At 47.8% G+C, this 17,478-nt stretch overlaps 7 protein-coding genes across 7 annotated transcripts; 5 read left to right on the top strand and 2 right to left on the bottom strand.

Moving 5' to 3' along the window:
* Positions 1-1,614: 1,614 nt before the first annotated feature.
* On the top strand, positions 1,615-1,996 carry FSST1_003389 (uncharacterized protein; the record flags this gene model as incomplete). The annotated part of the gene is made up of 3 exons (XM_083229467.1): positions 1,615-1,652; positions 1,714-1,864; positions 1,922-1,996. 3 exons carry the CDS (start codon positions 1,615-1,617, stop codon positions 1,994-1,996), a joined length of 264 nt encoding a protein of 87 aa, XP_083086819.1.
* Positions 1,997-3,084: 1,088 nt separating this feature from the next.
* Positions 3,085-4,156, top strand: FSST1_003390 (uncharacterized protein; the record flags this gene model as incomplete). Its single annotated transcript, XM_083229468.1, has 4 exons — positions 3,085-3,109; positions 3,175-3,579; positions 3,634-3,915; positions 3,972-4,156. 4 exons carry the CDS (start codon positions 3,085-3,087, stop codon positions 4,154-4,156), a joined length of 897 nt encoding a protein of 298 aa, XP_083086820.1.
* Positions 4,157-4,549: 393 nt separating this feature from the next.
* Positions 4,550-6,310, top strand: FSST1_003391 (heterokaryon incompatibility protein-domain-containing protein; the record flags this gene model as incomplete). The annotated part of the gene is made up of 1 exon (XM_083229469.1): positions 4,550-6,310. The coding sequence occupies one exon, from the start codon at positions 4,550-4,552 to the stop codon at positions 6,308-6,310; it is 1,761 nt and encodes a 586-aa protein (XP_083086821.1).
* A 23-nt stretch (positions 6,311-6,333) lies between these two features.
* On the bottom strand, positions 6,334-6,966 carry FSST1_003392 (DUF4291 domain-containing protein; the record flags this gene model as incomplete). Its single annotated transcript, XM_083229470.1, has 1 exon — positions 6,334-6,966. One exon carries the CDS (start codon positions 6,964-6,966, stop codon positions 6,334-6,336), a length of 633 nt encoding a protein of 210 aa, XP_083086822.1.
* Positions 6,967-7,949: 983 nt separating this feature from the next.
* Positions 7,950-10,499, top strand: FSST1_003393 (uncharacterized protein; the record flags this gene model as incomplete). Its single annotated transcript, XM_083229471.1, has 5 exons — positions 7,950-9,405; positions 9,456-9,533; positions 9,584-9,756; positions 9,806-10,404; positions 10,457-10,499. The coding sequence occupies 5 exons, from the start codon at positions 7,950-7,952 to the stop codon at positions 10,497-10,499; spliced, it is 2,349 nt and encodes a 782-aa protein (XP_083086823.1).
* Positions 10,500-11,273: 774 nt separating this feature from the next.
* FSST1_003394 (uncharacterized protein) lies at positions 11,274-12,386 on the top strand (the record flags this gene model as incomplete). The annotated part of the gene is made up of 1 exon (XM_083229472.1): positions 11,274-12,386. The coding sequence occupies one exon, from the start codon at positions 11,274-11,276 to the stop codon at positions 12,384-12,386; it is 1,113 nt and encodes a 370-aa protein (XP_083086824.1).
* Positions 12,387-12,749: 363 nt separating this feature from the next.
* FSST1_003395 (transient receptor potential ion channel family protein) lies at positions 12,750-15,092 on the bottom strand (the record flags this gene model as incomplete). The annotated part of the gene is made up of 2 exons (XM_083229473.1): positions 12,750-13,141; positions 13,199-15,092. The coding sequence occupies 2 exons, from the start codon at positions 15,090-15,092 to the stop codon at positions 12,750-12,752; spliced, it is 2,286 nt and encodes a 761-aa protein (XP_083086825.1).
* Between the last annotated feature and the right edge of the window lie 2,386 nt (positions 15,093-17,478).

Consider the following 17,478-nt stretch of genomic DNA (forward strand, 5'->3'; position numbering starts at 1 on the left):
TTGATTTTGACCTTTCCCAACGAATAGACTGGATTGTTCAACTATAAACGCGGAGAGGACGATCCATTCTTTTGGGGCCCTGCAGCATGCAATAGTCTCTTCTGAAAGGCATGTCAGCCCAACGATTGGTACTCACGGCTCATGGTTCCGCGAGAGCCCGTATTCACTGTCAACGTGGCTTAGCTCTGCATCGATCTGCTGTACTCTGGTTTGGTCTGGTCCGCTCTGTTTCGCTGTGCTTTGTTTTACTTTTTGCTTGTTTCAATAGACCATGACCATGCCATAACAAGATCATATTCACTCTTCCGAACCCCGTGTTTGCTAAAGGCGGTGCGTCGCTGACAAGAGGGAGGAAGGGAGGGTTGCGTAACCTTGCACAGACACCCATGGGCCTGAATAACATTTAAATCAGTCATTAATCGCTACAATCGGTGATGGTTATGGTGTTATGTTGCACCACAATTGAAAGCTACATGTGTAATGATGGCATCACGGATCTCCAGTCCACCCTCATCAACCTCCGAGCCTTGGTATTGCCGCATCGAGACAAAACATCTCGGAGTCACTGGCCAATCTCCAGTCTTGGCTTTTTATTCATTCGCTTTTGTAACATAAGATTGAATTGAATCGTCACTGTAAGCTTAAGCTCAAACAGGGCACAGCCAAGATATATGGGCGATCATATAAACATCATCTGACCCTGGCGTTTCGTCTCATTTTGTTTCGTTTCGTGTAGCTGAGCGTACCTGAAGCTATTGGAGGTGAAGCTACCAGACCTTAAATGCCAAGGTCGCTTACACCACCAATACCCTCCTACTGTGGAAGACAGGACTAACCTATTTAACCAACACCAACACTGCAGCATTCAATAGCGTGCTCAATCACGAACTCGTAAACCTTAGTTACGATTTAGCTTCAACACCCTATTTGGTGACTGCTCAGGTCAAAGTATAGTGTGCTCTCAAGCAGATGTGTATACGTGCAGACTTGAAAGATCTAATACCCTACTTTACGTTGATCTATCCCATCCCCTTGATATCCTATGAGTTACAAACTGCACATTGAAATTGCGATTGCCTCCCGTCAGCCAAGATAATGCCTTGTTTTGTTGGTTGCACTGCACTGGGTCTAGGGAATCCGTCTGGAATCAAACCTGATAGTTTCGCATACCAAGCCCAGCAAGCCATCTGTCTAATACGCACCCAAGGATCAGTGAGTGGAGTTTCCACCTGGAAACTCTTGTATGTATTACAGTTGGATTACAAAAAGCAATGGGAATGGAAACCTGTAACTTATAATACATGGATTAAATCCATGTTGCATTTTAGACCAGATAGAGATCCAGATATTCCCGCTTAGTCTACAAGGGACGGTGCACGGCTCGGTGTGGAAGATTGGTATTGTGGCACATGGTAAAGTGGCTGTGCATAGTGTGGCGCCATCCCAGCCTTGCTGCACCAGAGACAGGAAAGGAGCTCAACGGCGACACATTAACGCATCACCAGCTCGAAAGCCATCGCCATCAAAATCACAACCAACGATTCATCGCTTCAATCCTTGTAACGAAATACCGATCGCATACCAGTTACCGAGCTTTTCCTCCAATTGCCCATCATGAAGCCCGTTGTCAGCGCCTTCAACGCGTGGGGATGGTTCGTCATCCCGTCCACCTCACTTCGTTCCATCATGGCAAGGCTAACATAAAGCTTCCAGCACTGTTCTCTCCGTCTTCGCCATGGTCATCCTTAGCGTTCTCGCTGGTCTGTACCGAGCTGGTCACGAAGAGTTTACCGGCGGTGTCAATGATCCTGAGGATGGTAAGCCTGTTTCAAACACCATCTTCACGGCCGTCCTTGTCTACGCTGTACGTGATTGCATCCCTATATCTAAATGAGGACTCGCATCTGACTCGTATATATAGGCTTTCTTCGTCTTTTGCGGTCTCCAAGGACTCCTCCACGCCCGAGAAAGCCGCCGAGGCGCGATCGCTCTGTAACAACACTTACTTAACTTTTATCCGAACTGCGAGTAGAGCACGACATGACAAGGAACTAGGCGTTCTGGATATAATTATCGATTTGAACTTGGGATGGCACTGCATTTGAAAGACGAGCATGGCTGGTGCCTATGTATAGGGCGAGCAAGCGGGCACAGCATGGCGACAACCGAGACGCGTGTACTTGGCTGAAGATACGCGATGTATGGAATATGATTGTTTAGACGGCTCATGCAATTTGCGTTATGAAAATTGATTCTTCGGCTGTACTACGCGACATACATAATCTTGTTATTCCACTTGAGCACGGCCGAACTGACAGTGGATGTGTTTAGGTTTGGCTGTTTTGAAGTCATTGGGGTAGTTATTGTCTAGGGCACAATACTTCTAACATAGGTAGTCAGGTTGCAGTTGAGCTTTACCCAAGTACAGAATCGGTTACGGCCCTTTCGTAAAGTATCACAACTCGGATCCATCCTCAATGTTGGTAATATTAGCCGGACATCATGATATGGACCGGCGAGGTGGGGCCGCTCCGGATGGTGCCGAACGGAATAAAAGCTATCGGTGGCCGTCTTGACGGTTCTATTTGCAACTTTATACGTCACAATCGCCTAATAGAAAACAAGCTCGGAATATACATATCTTATCATTATATATATATGAATGCCCCTCTTTTTGATGGTCAGTATCGTCATATTCGCGTGGATAAAGTGAAATTTACTAAAGCCTGGGCGAGCATCAACCGTCATGGCTCATGGTTCCGGTCATGATGATTGGTTTGGAGGGGTAAGCTATAAGCTCTCGTATCATGATGCGAAGATATAATTAGATAAAATGAAGAAGATTTCAGCACATTCGTCTTTTGCTTGGCTGGCCCCGTTAATGTGACGAAGAAGTATCTACAATACCCTGACTGTAGTGTCGTCATCGATCGATCTACATCAGGATTCGGATTGAAAGCTCCGCGTCTTCGTGCGCGGGCAGGTATTAAACAGAGGATGCTGCCTTCGTAGATTTTCTGAAGAAGTCCTTTTTTCATCTTCAAAGTTTGGTTTGCTGTTAGTTCTACTATTACATCACTCAAAATGACGACTCAAAACTTCAAAAACGGTAAAAACTTCCTACTCATGATATCTCACTCAAAACCAACGGTACAAAAACTAACTGAAAACTAGAGAAGGACATTCCTGTCTCTCACCAGGACTTCCCTGGTACGGAGAGGGATATGCCTAACCCCCAAGCCACCCGAGACGAGCTTCCTGAAGCTGGCGGTAACTCACGAACCTACCAAGGCTCTGGCAAGCTCAAGGGCAAGAGGGCTTTGATCACTGGAGGTGACAGTGGTATCGGTGCTGCTTCAGCTCTGCTTTTTGGTCGAGAGGGTGTTTCGGATATCGTTATTGCCTACCTGCCAGAGGAGGAGAAGGACGCCCAGGATACCAAGAAGCAGGTTGAGGCCGAGGGTGCCAAGGTTCACCTGATTTCTCTCGATCTCTCCAAGCAGGAGAACTGCAGAAAGCTGGTCGACTTTGCCGTTGAGAAGATGAACGGAATCGACATTCTCTTTAATAATGCTGCTTGTAAGTTAATTTTAACATGACTATCAATATGCATTGGAACTAACTTGGATCCAGATCAAATGGTTGTCAAGGACATCAAGGATCTTCCTGAGGAACAATGGGTTCACACTTTCAACATCAACATTCACTCCTTCTTCTACGTTTCCAAGTACGCCCTACCGCATATGAAGGAGGGTGCCACCATCATCAACAACGCCTCTATCAACGCCTATATCGGCCGTCCCGACCTTCTCGACTACACCTCCACCAAAGGAGCGATTGTGTCCTTTACAAGAGGTCTCAGCAACCAATATGTGAGCAAGGGCATCCGCGTCAACGCTGTTGCTCCTGGACCTGGTACGTCCCACAGCATATCTGATCAATCTTGAAGTCATGACACTAACGAAACACAGTCTGGACTCCTCTCATTCCCGCCACCATGGACGACGAGGCGCAAAAGAACTTCACAGCTCCTATGGGACGACCTGCCCAGCCTTCGGAGATCGCTACCTGCATAGTCTTCCTGGCGTCGAGCGACAGTTCGTGTGTTAGTGGACAGACCATTCACTGCAACGGCGGTACCATTGTCAACGGTTAAAGTGTTATAATTAAAAGCTACAATGACCGAGTTACGAGATTGCTATTTATATTAATGAAGAGATCAAAAACTATTATGTCTAAATTGTCTTGCCTCTAATTGGCATTTGAAGTCTGTGTGCTTGAATTGCACAGTGCCCCTATATCATTTATTGACACTATGTCTAACATCCTCAGTTTGGAATGAACTTAAGCTCATCTTCCTTAGCTTACCAACACATTTACTCTTTGAAAAATGCTTTGATGGTATACATAATAGCAATATCATTTCGATACCATCTAGTTGTATCTTCTAATTGACGGCCACTCTCCTAGTTAAGCCCTAAGTTAAGCCCCTCACCCGACCTCGATAAAATCCAGACAGTGTCTTCTCAATCTCACACTCTCACTCCTAATGAGGCTCATAAACACACAAACACTCCAACTTGAGTTCTACCACGGAGGGTCTCGTCGATATGCCATCTTGTCGCATGTTTGGGGCGATGACGAAATCACGTTTCAAGACATGACTTCAGTTGATCCTGCCGAAGCGCTGGAGCTCGACCGATACAGCAAGTTGCGCGAGAGCTGTAAGCTGGCACGATCACTCAAACTGGACTACTTGTGGATAGACACATGCTGCATTGATAAGAGCAGCAGCGCTGAACTCTCTGAAGCTATTAACTCCATGTTTCGCTGGTATGCTGAGTCAACGATTTGCGTCGCTTTCATCCAAGACGTTCCGCCATCAGGGTCTGAGGAAGAGAAAAAGAGAGCATTCAGGGGAAGTCGCTGGTTCACGAGAGGTTGGACTCTTCAGGAGCTGATCGCACCCGGAAAGGTCATTTTCTATGGACAGGACTGGAAACCGCTGGGAACCAGATCGGAGCTCAAAGACGACATCAAACTTGTTACTGGAATCAGTGAGGAACTGTTGAATTCGACGCATCATATGATGGAGAGCAAGCAAAGACAGTTGTGGCAATACTCCGTCGCCGAGAAAATGTACTGGGCTTCAGGAAGAGAAACGACACGGCCTGAGGACATCGCTTACTGCTTACTTGGTATATTCGACATCAATATGCCTCTACTGTATGGAGAAGGTCAAATCAAAGCATTCAAAAGGTTGCAGGAAGAGATCATCAAGTCGACCGATGATGAGTCCATCTATGCGTGGCGACAGCCTCGATATCGAGTCGAAGGAAAGACGTATTGGAGTCTGCTTGCGAATAGTCCTTCGGCTTTCGACATTGACCATGTGGCAAAGGATCTGAATGGACTGATACCTAAGAAGTCCAAATATCTATCCCTTCGCTCGGGGGTATCTACATCAATGACCAATCGTGGACTGGAGCTTGAGCTATCCCTAACACCCTTCCCCATTGACAAGTCGGGGAGTATCTTCCTGGCCTTCTTGAACTGTGAATTTCGTCAAGGCCAAACCTCCATCAACCCAGCCATTTTGCTTCAACGGGCGGCATGGGATAAAGACTCTCACTTTGTGCGTATTCGGCCAGATATACTTGCGCTATCCATGATGAACAGCATAATTCTTCCCGACGAGCTTCTGAATATGATGCGAGGTGGCCAAACCCTCATATTGAAAGAGGCGATTCCACGGCAGATCTTTGTACCGCATAATACCCCTGATCTGAGGTACCTGAAAGGAGTAATATTTCGCCCGGAAATCAAGGGTCTAAAGGACGAGAGCAAAATGGTGATAAGAGTACGCTCTCGGTCGCCAACATGGCAATACTTCGTCGATACCCGTATAGGCTCTTCCCAGACTGCAGAGTCCTACGAGATCAATTTTGACCTCGCACCTGGGCCTTCGCTTGGTTCATTACAAGAACCCATCGTCCTTGGAGTGTTGGAGTTCGACTTGGGTAGCGCCGACTCCAAGCAATGCTTGGTGATGGGACTGGAGCATTTGTTACCGAATCCTTTCCAAACAACACCTCTTTACTTCTTGCCGTGGTACGCGTTCGAAGAACAGAGCTGGATTGCGAGACAAGATTTTACGAGGGTGTTGGATAAGCCACAGAGGAGGATGGAGTGGAGAGTATCAGATGTGATAAGAGCCACAATAGGGATCGAAAGTAGATATTCGAGCCTGTTCTATAGTCTGACTTTGGAGATTGAGAGCAAGAGAAAAACCAACTCCTGGTTTCAATGACCAGAAGCATGATTAAATAAACACTATGGTGCGGCAACTGAGGTCATCTCAAGCTTTGCATACACCGATTCTGGTACATCGTAAGGCCTCTCCTCGAATACCAACCCCAGCACAAGGAGCTCTTCATCAGTGATATCAGGCCGTTCATCAATGACTCTCTTCAATTCACGTGCTTTATCTGTGACATCCTCGATACCTGCAATCCACTCATTCGCCCACTGTTCACTCAGAGCTCCCGGGATACCGATCTGAATACTTCTGTGCGGCAACACATCCAGCTTTGACGTCCTTTCAGGATCCCACTGAATTCTCACATCATTTGATTTTTCGCGTTTTTCGCCAGGATCGGGCTTTTGAACGTGACTTGACAATACACCTCTTTCAAGAAGATGGATGAAATCTTGGTGCTTCATGCGGAGGGCGAGAATGCGTGATTGCCCAGGGTCTTTGAAGGAGTAGCCTGAGCGGTACATCATCCAGGCCCAGCTGGGCTTTATCCAAGTCATACGGCCTGGTTTGAAGTCTGGAGAGGCATTAAGCTTTTGGTTTTCCACTGCAGCATTGGCGATAGATTCCTTGTAGGCTTGGTAAACTGTTATTGTTGTGTCGTTATAATGGGCTCGAATTTGACGATAAGGGATAGAAAGGTTTGCCATGATGAGCTGAAAGCTTTTGTTGATAATTCCTTGTTGGGATAATAGTTTTTATTCATTATTGAGACATCATGAATTTATATACAGGTTCTCAGGAGACATCATGGGCCATGGCGATGAGTCTTTCGGCGAGGGTGTTAGTGGTGGCTCAGACCAGTTCAGCTCCGTTAGCACAACAAGGGATGTATTGAGATGAAATGCAAGCATGTGTATTATAATGATCAAAAGAAAATTGCTATCCGAAAAGGTCTGCTACATTGCTTTAAGCCAAGGTTTCGTTATGCTTGAGAAGGAACATTTGTGAATGAAGTTTCATCCGTGTCTTGATCCGGTAGGAAGTAGGTTTCGTACATTATCATGCGATCTGGTGGTGGTGGGAAGTCTGAAGCAGCTTCTTAGGGAACGCACCCACTGCAACAGTGGCGACGTCAGAAATAAAGCACCCTTGTAAATTAGTAGCTGCAAATTAACCAACGTGGGAGGACCTGTTTGCCCCGCTTCCTACCTTAGAAGGATCCAGCAAGTGCCGCCTGACCCAAAAAGCTGAGGCAGCTGCAGGAGAGGCAAGATGGAGTAGGAGGGGTCCTGCCATGCGCCGCCTCTCTAAGGTCCAGTGCTGTTGCTGTCCTGGTAGCCTAGGAGAGGCATCCATTTGAGCTCCAAAAAGAGACGGTATTTTAGAACTCTGACTCGACAACTTCACCAAACTATAATACTAAGCTTTGGATTGTTTGGTAACCACCTGCGATTTCGCTTGATATTACCGACATTACCTTAACTTCTTTAGACATCCGACCTAAGCTGCGACGAACCACCGTTTTCCCATCTCACCAAGAACCTAGCCACGATACCTACAGCTTGCGCCTTCAACTTTGTAGGACAGTGAATGGATACTCTATTCTGTTGCACACGAGCACACCTTCCTTCGCCCTAACTTCGATCCTCGAAACTTTTCTACTCCACCGCCAACTCCTCGAAAGCTTTGTATGTCTCCGCCGGAGCAATCTACACCTTCGTCCGGCCAGCCTGTCTTAGACGAGACGCTGTCTAGCAAACCTGATGTTGATGTGACGTCTGCTCAACACCCTACGATAGGGAAGTCTGATACTTCGGACAATGACGACCATGGCTCGAAATCAGAACCCGATACTCAAGAGGGAAACTTGATCGCTTTCGGCGACCAGCCGACCAACCAGTCGCAGGACGACAACGCTGACGCCGCCGCTCAGGAAGGACCTTCAGAAACGGCCAAGGGAAAACAAGCAGCTGATGACCAGTCAACTCCGAGCAGTGCCTCAAACACCCGCATCTCGGCTGCATCCAGGATCAAGCCTATTACATTGCCCCCGTCAAACGATGCCACGACTCAATACCTCACCGCCGAACCGTCCACGTATGTTGACCCCACGCCTGCAACCCCAACAACTTCGCAACCACCCTCGCGAACACCTTCAAATGCTGCACGCTCCCACATTTCTAGAGATACCTCTCCCTCCAAATCAGACGCCGGATATGATGATAAACGATATATAAGCGAAGATGAGCAAGAAGGTGGCTCCCGGTCAGAGATCCAGAGCATTATGCAACAGTTCAGCGAGTACGGCGGAGGCCCTGGCGAGGAAGAAGTCATGAGCCCTAGATTGGAGATTGCGTCCCCTATGCTGGGACATCCCTCTCAGCATCCTCCCCGAAAGTCGAGCCTAGAACCTCTTGCGCCAACGTTCTCAAACCAGTTCAAAGGCTTACACATCTCGACAAGTTCCCCTCCTGCCGAAACGTCAAACGAATCTGCTGTCGAAGATTTCGGGCCACCTGTTCCTCCCAAAGATGGTGTGCATGGCACGCCTCCACGACCAAAGATGGAACGAACCATGAGCGTTGCTTCGCCTAGCTCGCCAGCACAATCCTATCGGCCTCCTCCCCCTGAGCCGGAGCCAGAACCCACCCAGCCGTTCGACTTCCATAGGTTCCTAGAGCAGCTGCGAAACAAGAAGGCAGATCCTGTGGCAAGATACCTCAAGTCTTTCCTTTCAGAGTTTGGCAAGCGCCAGTGGATGGTTCATGAGCAGGTTAAGATCATTGGAGATTTCCTAGCTTTCATTGCTAATAAAATGGCAATGTGCGAGGTCTGGAGGGATGCATCCGATGCCGAGTTTGACAATGCTCGTGAGGGAATGGAGAAGTTAGTCATGAACAGGCTGTACACTCAGACATTTTCGCCCGCAATTCAAGCTCCCAAACCAATCCCTGGAGCCAAACCAAAGCGCAAGGGCGGGGATGTTCCTCTCGGCCCTGGACGACGAGGTCAGCACCAGGAGGACGTCGAAAGGGACGATATTGTCAGGCAGAAGATGAACATTTATGGTTGGGTGAGGGAAGAACACCTAGATATTCCCCCGGTTGGTGAGAGTGGGCGTCGATTCTTGAAACTAGCCCAGCAAGGTCAGGCTAAAACTCAAACTACAAATCCGAAATGTACTAACTAGCTACAGAGCTTCTCAAAATTAAGTCATATAGGGCGCCGCGGGACAAGATCATATGTGTCTTGAACTGCTGCAAGGTGATCTTCGGTAAGATGGCCTCAGCAACAACAGCCAAGTGATCGTATTGACAATGATAGGTTTATTGAAACATAACAAGTCTGATTCCTCGGCTGACTCCTTCATGCCCCTTCTTATTTATGTTGTTCTGCAATCGAATCCAGAGCATCTTGTGTCTAATGTGCAGTATATTCTTCGCTTCAGAAACCAGGAAAAGCTTGGGGGTGAAGCCGGCTATTACTTATCCTCATTGGTAAGTAATGTTGGGTCGGGAAAGCGGCAACAAACTAACGTCGTCACAGATGGGTGCTGTGCAGTTCATTGAAAATATGGATCGAACCACATTGACCATCACAGACGAGGAATTCGAGAGGCATGTTGAAGAGGCTGTCTCGGCAATTGCTGAAAAGCATGCTCAATCACCAAGAGTCATGCAGCAGCCAGTCTTCAACGAGAAGTCCGGGCGTCTCTCTGGGGAGACATCGGCTCGCCCCTCTCTTGAGGGGCCGCGCCATTCAACATCAAACGACGAGTATTCAGGCGAGGAGAAGGCTGCTATTACTGGTCTTCTCAAGACCATACAAAGGCCACTCTCCAGCATAGGAAGAATGTTCTCCGACGAGCCTGGTCCGTCTCTGGGGGCTGGTCCTAGCAGTGCACCTCGGACTCCAGCGCCGCAAGAACGTCAAAGTCTCGAGGGGCCTCTGGGACCCCAACAGCTACCTACCAAGCAGGTGCTATCTGCAGAAGAGGCTGCTGCACGGCAAGCCAGCGCCGAAGCAGCTGAAGCCCAGAGGCTTTCGCGTGCAGAGCATGCAAACGTTGTTGAAACACTGGCAGGCATGTTCCCTGATCTGGACAAGGAGGTGATTAGTGATGTGGTATATGAGAAAGAGGGCCGGTGAGTAGCATCAGAGCCTATCGTTTTGTCTTGTGCTAATAACATTTCGTAGGGTCGGGTTAGCCGTCGACGCATGCCTCGCTTTATCAACATGAGGCAATGGAAATATAAGAACGGACCAAGCTTTCAGTCTATGGTCCTTGTTGATATCATGAGGCTTCAATGCATCGCGATGCTGTTTTAGTTTCAACATGCATAACCCATAGTTCTATTAATGAGCCATTGGTAAGATAGAACATAAATACCAATATTCTTTATACTTTAGCCATTTCAGATATTATATCACACGTGAGATAAAGTTGTTTGACAATCTTGTTTACTTCTAAAGGATCAGCTCCGATCTACGGGTACATGCATACCGCATTGCGGCCGTATTACCTCAATCTTGTCTATCAACCAAACGGTTGCTGAAACTACCGCTACATTTCCGAGATCGCCAGTGATGGTTCCCTACATGGCTATTGATGGCTGTGTCGTGAAGCTTATTATGCATTTACAACACACCTTTATAGCCTCACTGATTTGAAGAGCAGGGTCGCTACATAGCAATCGTTGTGGCCCAATTCTTCATCATACCTCAGAACCTTATTCTGCAGATAACAGCCCTGCTCCTTCATGCAAAATATGTTGTTCTTTCATATAAAAGCATTGGTCTGAGTCATATTGGAAGCACGGTCTTATGTTTTGAGGATTCGACTCAGACCGTACGCATTCTAACTTATATGATCCTTGTTCTTGGGTCATTTCACCGACTGGCTAAAGTGCATTGATATTTTGATGGCTACTTATAGCCTGCTTTCTACCACGAATTCTCATATTGAATCACATAATTAGGCCACCACTATTATTCTTGGAACAGATTCTCCATCATGACTCGAAAACTGGCCACAGTTCGCCATGTCTCAGCCATCGCACCCATCCCCGGCGCCGACCGCATCGAAGCAGCCACCGTTGACGGTTGGACATGCGTTGTCTCCACCAATGTCTTCAAGCCAGGCGACCGCGGTGTCTACTTCGAGATTGACTCTCTCCTCCCGGCCTCGGATCCGCGATTTGCCTTCTTAGCCCCGAAGATCGTCTCTCCCAATGGCCCCACTCATACACCGGACGTCCGCGTTCGGACTGTAAAGATCCGGGGCGTCTTGTCGCAAGGTCTTCTCATGCCACTGAGTTACTTTCCTGAGATTGTATCTCGTCTAGATGCTATTGGGTCAGACGAACTGCAAGACAAAGGGTTCGAGGATATTCTCAACGTGTGCAAATATGAGGGCCCAGCCACACCATTCCCTCAAGATTCAGCACTCAGCACGCCGCTGCCAGACTTCCCATCCTTCATCCCACGAACAGAGCAGGAGCGTGTACAAAATCTCCCAGATGTCTTCTCTACTCATGGCTCAGAGATCTTTCAAGAATCAACCAAGATGGACGGCTCATCCATGACGGTATTCTATCTCGACAGATCCAGCCCTCTATCCCAAACACTTCCAGATGAGATACAAGACGTTCGCGTAGGAGTATGTTCAAGAAACCGAGTTCAGATAGAGAACCATCCGCGAAGTCAACCTCTCTTCTACGCCACTGTGCGAGCGTTGGGACTCCACCAAACATTAGCGAAAATTGGTCGCAATGTAGCTATCCAGGGCGAACTATGCGGGTCGAGCGTACAGAGTAACTTTGAGGGGTTTGCAAAAGGGAGGCATTCGCTTTTCCTCTTCGCAGTTTACGACATTGATGAGCAGCGATATCTGCCACCAAGGGAGGTACATGAGAAGTGGGCTCCATTGCTAGGTGTTGAGCATGTGCCTGTCCATGGATACAGAGCCTTGAATCAAATCGGATCTACAGTAGTAGATCTGGTAGCACGTGCAGAAGGTAAAGGAGTCAACGGGCGAAAGAGGGAGGGCATTGTGTTCAAGCGAGATGACGGACTATTCAGCTTCAAAGCGATATCGAACTCATATCTACTGAAGCATGGGGAGTGAAAGAACACAGAGATGTGAAAGGAGGGAGGCGAGCAACACAGTCCTGGTTTCTGCATCAATTTACGAAGGATACCATTTTGAGTATTTGTTTGTTTGCATATAGTTAAAAGGTTCTATTGATAAAAAATGAATGATTTGATGCGCTTCCGTGGTAACAAAGTCTTTCGCTGTAAGTCTCGAGTGCTTCCCCACTCGTTTCCCAAGATATAAATACGATACCGAACCTAGAGGAAGGGTACCTTGATTGTTTTGAACAGGCAGCCGTAAATCTCATACATTAAATGAGAGTATACACTGGCGGCGTTATGTACAAGAGTGTTTTTTTTTCGGGTGAAGGCGTAAGTATCAACTGTTGCCAGCTGCTCAGAACCCTCTGTATCCGCCACCATTGCCGTGCCCGTAGGACTGCTGGCCGTAAGCTGTGTCCCCAGAGTCGTGGCGTCCCAATCCCACAGGATAGGGGTCTTGTTGACTCCAACCTGGAGGAGCAGCGTTGCCCATCAGGTGCTGAGAATCGGGCTCAGTGCTAGTCAGGTTACGGTTCATAGGAGGGCTCGAAGACAGGTGGTTGGGTTGCCGATAACCTGCTTCCGCGTCCCTGTACTGGTCAGGGGACATGGATCGGAGAGATCCCTTTTCTTGAGGCGGAGGCATGGCAAACATGGAGATGTTGTTGTTGTTGTCCTTACGGTCGAGAAGAAGGGAGTTTCGGGCATCCAGAGGGGTGAGAGTGTCCATATCACGTTTGGCTTTCTCTGTAGACCGGGTCAGTAATTGTTTTGTATATATATGTCAGATTTGGAAAGACTTACCCAACTCCTTTCTTCGCTTGCGGTGTGGGTTCTCCTTGACAAGAACGTTGATAGCGTTCCAAATGATAAGGATAACCAAGAGACCAGTCAGGGCAGACTGGACTGCAATGAGAACCACTCCTGCGATTGTCTTGCTGTCTTGAGGAATGTTGAGTTCGTGGACAAAGACAAAAATGCAAGCCACCGATAGAACACGGACAGTCTGGATGGCAATACCAATGACATTGCTGGACTTTCGCTCAAATGGACGCGTAAAGACAAGTAAGCAGAGCATAATTGACTCGACGACCAACTGTGCAATGGTCTGAGCCATGCCGTTACCATCGCCGACGGCAAGAGTGCAGCCCTTAGCAAAGAGGTACACGATGGTAGGGATGAAGATCCACCAGTAGTCCTTCTTGTAAGATTCGTAAAACAGAGAGTACTTGACCCAGTACTGCTTGTCATTGTAAAGGGCGTCAGCGTTGCCCTCGGTGCTCTGGAGTCTCTTCACCGTGCTGAAAATCTTCCACGTGAACCAACCAAGAATACCGGTGAAAATGGCGAGCGTAATACCAGCCAAAAGCTGCGCAACCCACGAGTCCCCTACGGTGAACTGGAAAACACAATACAAGACCCAGATACCGTAGAGGACCAGAATCAGATGGGTAATGGTTCGAGCAATTGATCCCCAGTAATGTTCTCGGAAACCGCTCAGAGATTCAGGAAAGTTGCCGAACAGTGCCCAAAACTCAAGAACAGCCTTGACAAAAAGAATACTGACGATGATGAAGGCAATGATAATGGCGACAACCAGAAGAACAGTCATGAATGTGTTGTACTTGGGAACTCTGTATTGTTCAACATAGGCCGTAATGCCAGAAACAGAAAGAGTCTGGCCCTGAGCAGCAGTTGCAACCTCACCATCCGTCGCGTTGTCCATGGAAGTTTCAACACCACGAATGGCGAGGTTGGCGAGCGATTCAAAGGTGTTGAAGGCGCGTTTGACCTTGTTGGAATGGTCCTCGGGAGGCATAGTAGAGTTGTCGGAGAAGACCAGGGTAGCATTCCTGAGGATATCGAAGCTGTCAGTAGAGAGATCACCTCCCGTCGAGTTGCGGAAGCTGTCGATGGACTTCTGGACAGATTCCCAGGGAATAATACCAGCAGAGAAACCAAAGTTTTTAGTGAAACTGCGGTACACAGGAGGGTAATCGACGGAAAGCATTCCGTTCATGGCCATTCCCTGGAACCATCCCAGAGTTTGTGCAAAGCTGGGGCTGGGAGCACCACCAGCGGAACCAGCGCCTGCAGTTCCACTCAAAGTGGATGAAGCGGCAGAAGCACCCGAGACGAGAAGAGCAGCACCGACAACCCCGGCGGAGATGTAGGTGACAGCGGGAACCGACGCAGTCTTGCCATTGTTGACCTGGGTTTGGAAGCAAGCGATTTGCTTGTCAGGGTCGTCGACAGCTACCAGCCTGAGAGTCGCTTGGGCTGAGATGTCGGGGACTTGGAAAGCAATGGCGGGAACTTGGTTGGCCCATTCCGGCTTGATTTCCTGGTCACCTTTGGCGGCAAAGTGTGTGTTGGGCATGGGGCAGAGCTGAGGGATAGGAGTGTCTTTGCTGCAAGGGTTGATGGAATTTTCGTACACCTTGCGGCCATAGGCGTTGACCTCAAGGATTGCAGAGACGTTTTGCTCCTTGTCGCTGGTACCGGAGACGTCGAAAGTAACGATCTGCTTGTCGTTATCATAGCTGATGTCCAGCTTTTGGATAGTGATACCAGGTTCAGAACCACAGTCGGTAACACCAGATGTCCTGAGGATACTGTCACCCAGGACTCCAGTGACGAGGGTCGCGGCCGTCATGGCCACCTTCCAGGCGCTCCAATTGGAGTGAAGTCGAGTCATTGTGAATGTCGTAGAAGTTTATACTACAGAAATACGGGAAATTCGTTGCTCGTTCGGAATTGATCGAGGATTCGGCTTCGGTAAGTTGTTATCGTGATAGATTGCTGATATATCCAAAGAGCAGGGGGATATCAAGTGGAAAAATCGAGGAAAAGTTGGAAAGTCGTTTGTAAGGGAAGGATCTTAGGGAATGGTATCAAAGAGGCGATATACGTAAGAAAGAGATGGAAGCTGATTAGAAAAAGAAACAAGGAGTGTCCGAGATGCAAAAGATATCTCAAAGTGGTCGGCAGAGCAGTGCAAGCACGCGCACAAAAGATGGCCGAGGATCAACCTGGAACGAAGAGAAGATAAATGGCAACGAATTGCCCGAAAACCCGTGAATGTCCAACGTGCCGGCGTTAAAGTCGTTCGTGGGTTTCGTATCGCGAGACTCAAGTCTCGTTTTTTGTTGGACGGAAGAAGTCGTCGTTGTAGTTGAAAGTCTATGTGTGTTGTTGTTTATGTGACGCTGAAATGAGAGGCTAATAGTCGACAATGCCGCAAGGGAAGCAGCATGTCCTTTCTGGACAACAAATCAAGTGACAAGTCGATATGAGAGAGTGTATGAGAGTTGGAAAGAATCAAAAACGAAAACGCTTTTTGTTGTTTTTTACTTGAGACAAATAGAGACGATGTAGGAGACGAGGAGGGAGAAGGAGAAAAGAGACAGAGAGAGAGCAGAATAGGAATAAGATAAGCAATAGGCAAGCGCAATTATAGACAGACCCAGGTTCGAAAAAAAGAGGAGAAATGCCCAAGATGAGAAAAGATGGACAAGAGGATCAAGGAAGCCAAGGAGATGCAAGGTTTGTAGTGGATGAGAAGGGGGTGATGAGGTTGTGTAGACGCCCTGGACCACCTGCCCCCCAGGCTTCCGGGACGTTTTGTGGTAGGAGGAGCCCCAAAGGACTAAACCAGAGCCTCACGCCTGGAGTCTCTCCAAATATTCAACTTCTAGGGTCCCCCTTCCAAGAACTCGAATACCAATGATGAATGGATAAAGCCATCGAACCATACACCAAAAGAGTCTTTGAACCCCTGAGACACCAAACCCCGATCCCTGACGCGTCTTCACCAGGGGCCCGAGACATGTTAGTGGTTGGTTGGGCTTTAGCAGGGGTGATCTCAGTGGGTCATCTACCAATCACAGACCCTACAGCAAGGCCAAGCTATTTTCTGCAGGGGTTTCCCTCGCGGGTGGCTGACCAGTCAAGCCAAGGCAGTCCAAGCTAAAATCAACCCCAGCTTCTTCTGAAACCAGCCAGTCAGTCCAGTCAAGTCTGAGAATGACTTGATCAAAACATGTTTGGATCAGGTGTGAAAGACGCCATCGTCAGTTTCTGTTCTGAGTGTTCTAAGAAACCATCTTGGGCATCAGTTTCTTTAGATTAATAGGTATAATCGTAGGCGTTGGCTCAACGGTTGACTGAGACAAATCTTCTAATAATAAACGTCTAGTCTACCTAGTCTTCTCCACATTAGAAGCCTCCTTTATAACCATGTACAGATCATGTATGTACCTCTGCATATCCAACATATACCCGTCACCACAAAAAATACTACTCGATATCGACCGATAAACTTCTTTACAAGCTGATCGATCGTTTTCCAACGACAAACTTTGCACTTACTTGCGAATGGATAGATACAGTGATTCCTCCTTCGCCAAACCAGGCCCCCCAGCCAAGTCCCATGTCAAAGCTTCCATTCTCATCTTCACCTCTCAATCAAGCCGTCAAATAGATTAATTAGACATCCATCGCTTACCATTTTAAGTGTACAAGTACCTGCTATTATGCTCAATTCTGCAGGTGGTATTTGTTCTTCGCCCAGCTTACTACTCTGCACAACCTGGCATCATATCTCGCCCTTTCAACACATCTCACGTCCCAGGTCTGCATCTTCATTGTTTTATGTCATGTGTCGATTCTGTAACTCGCTGCCACAGAATCCGTGTCATAAAATCTTGATCAACCCACAAACTAAACTACTGATCTGCTGACTCAATTGGATCGTCACCACTAACTTTCCAAGTTCACAAGCGGCTTGGTCTTTAGCAAGGAAGCACTGACCGTTGACGAACCTTACAGAACAAAACCCGCAGCGCCATCACCGCCTTGGCCGTCGGTGTTTAATTATCTCAGATCTTATTATAAACGTATACCGTGTGTATACAGATAGATGCATTGCAGTACTGCACATACATAGGTACACTGCTATGTGTCTTCTATTTTAATAATACCGGTATGCCATACATAGAAACAATGTTCCTAATCGTTCACCATTGTTCACGCGACCAGGCAATTGCAAATCTCGGTAATCCCAACTATCCTAGCCACCAACA

Source organism: Fusarium sambucinum, chromosome I (assembly GCF_050947815.1).
Source record: "Fusarium sambucinum isolate potato_lamoka chromosome I, whole genome shotgun sequence".
Taxonomy (NCBI): Eukaryota; Fungi; Ascomycota; class Sordariomycetes; order Hypocreales; family Nectriaceae; genus Fusarium; species Fusarium sambucinum.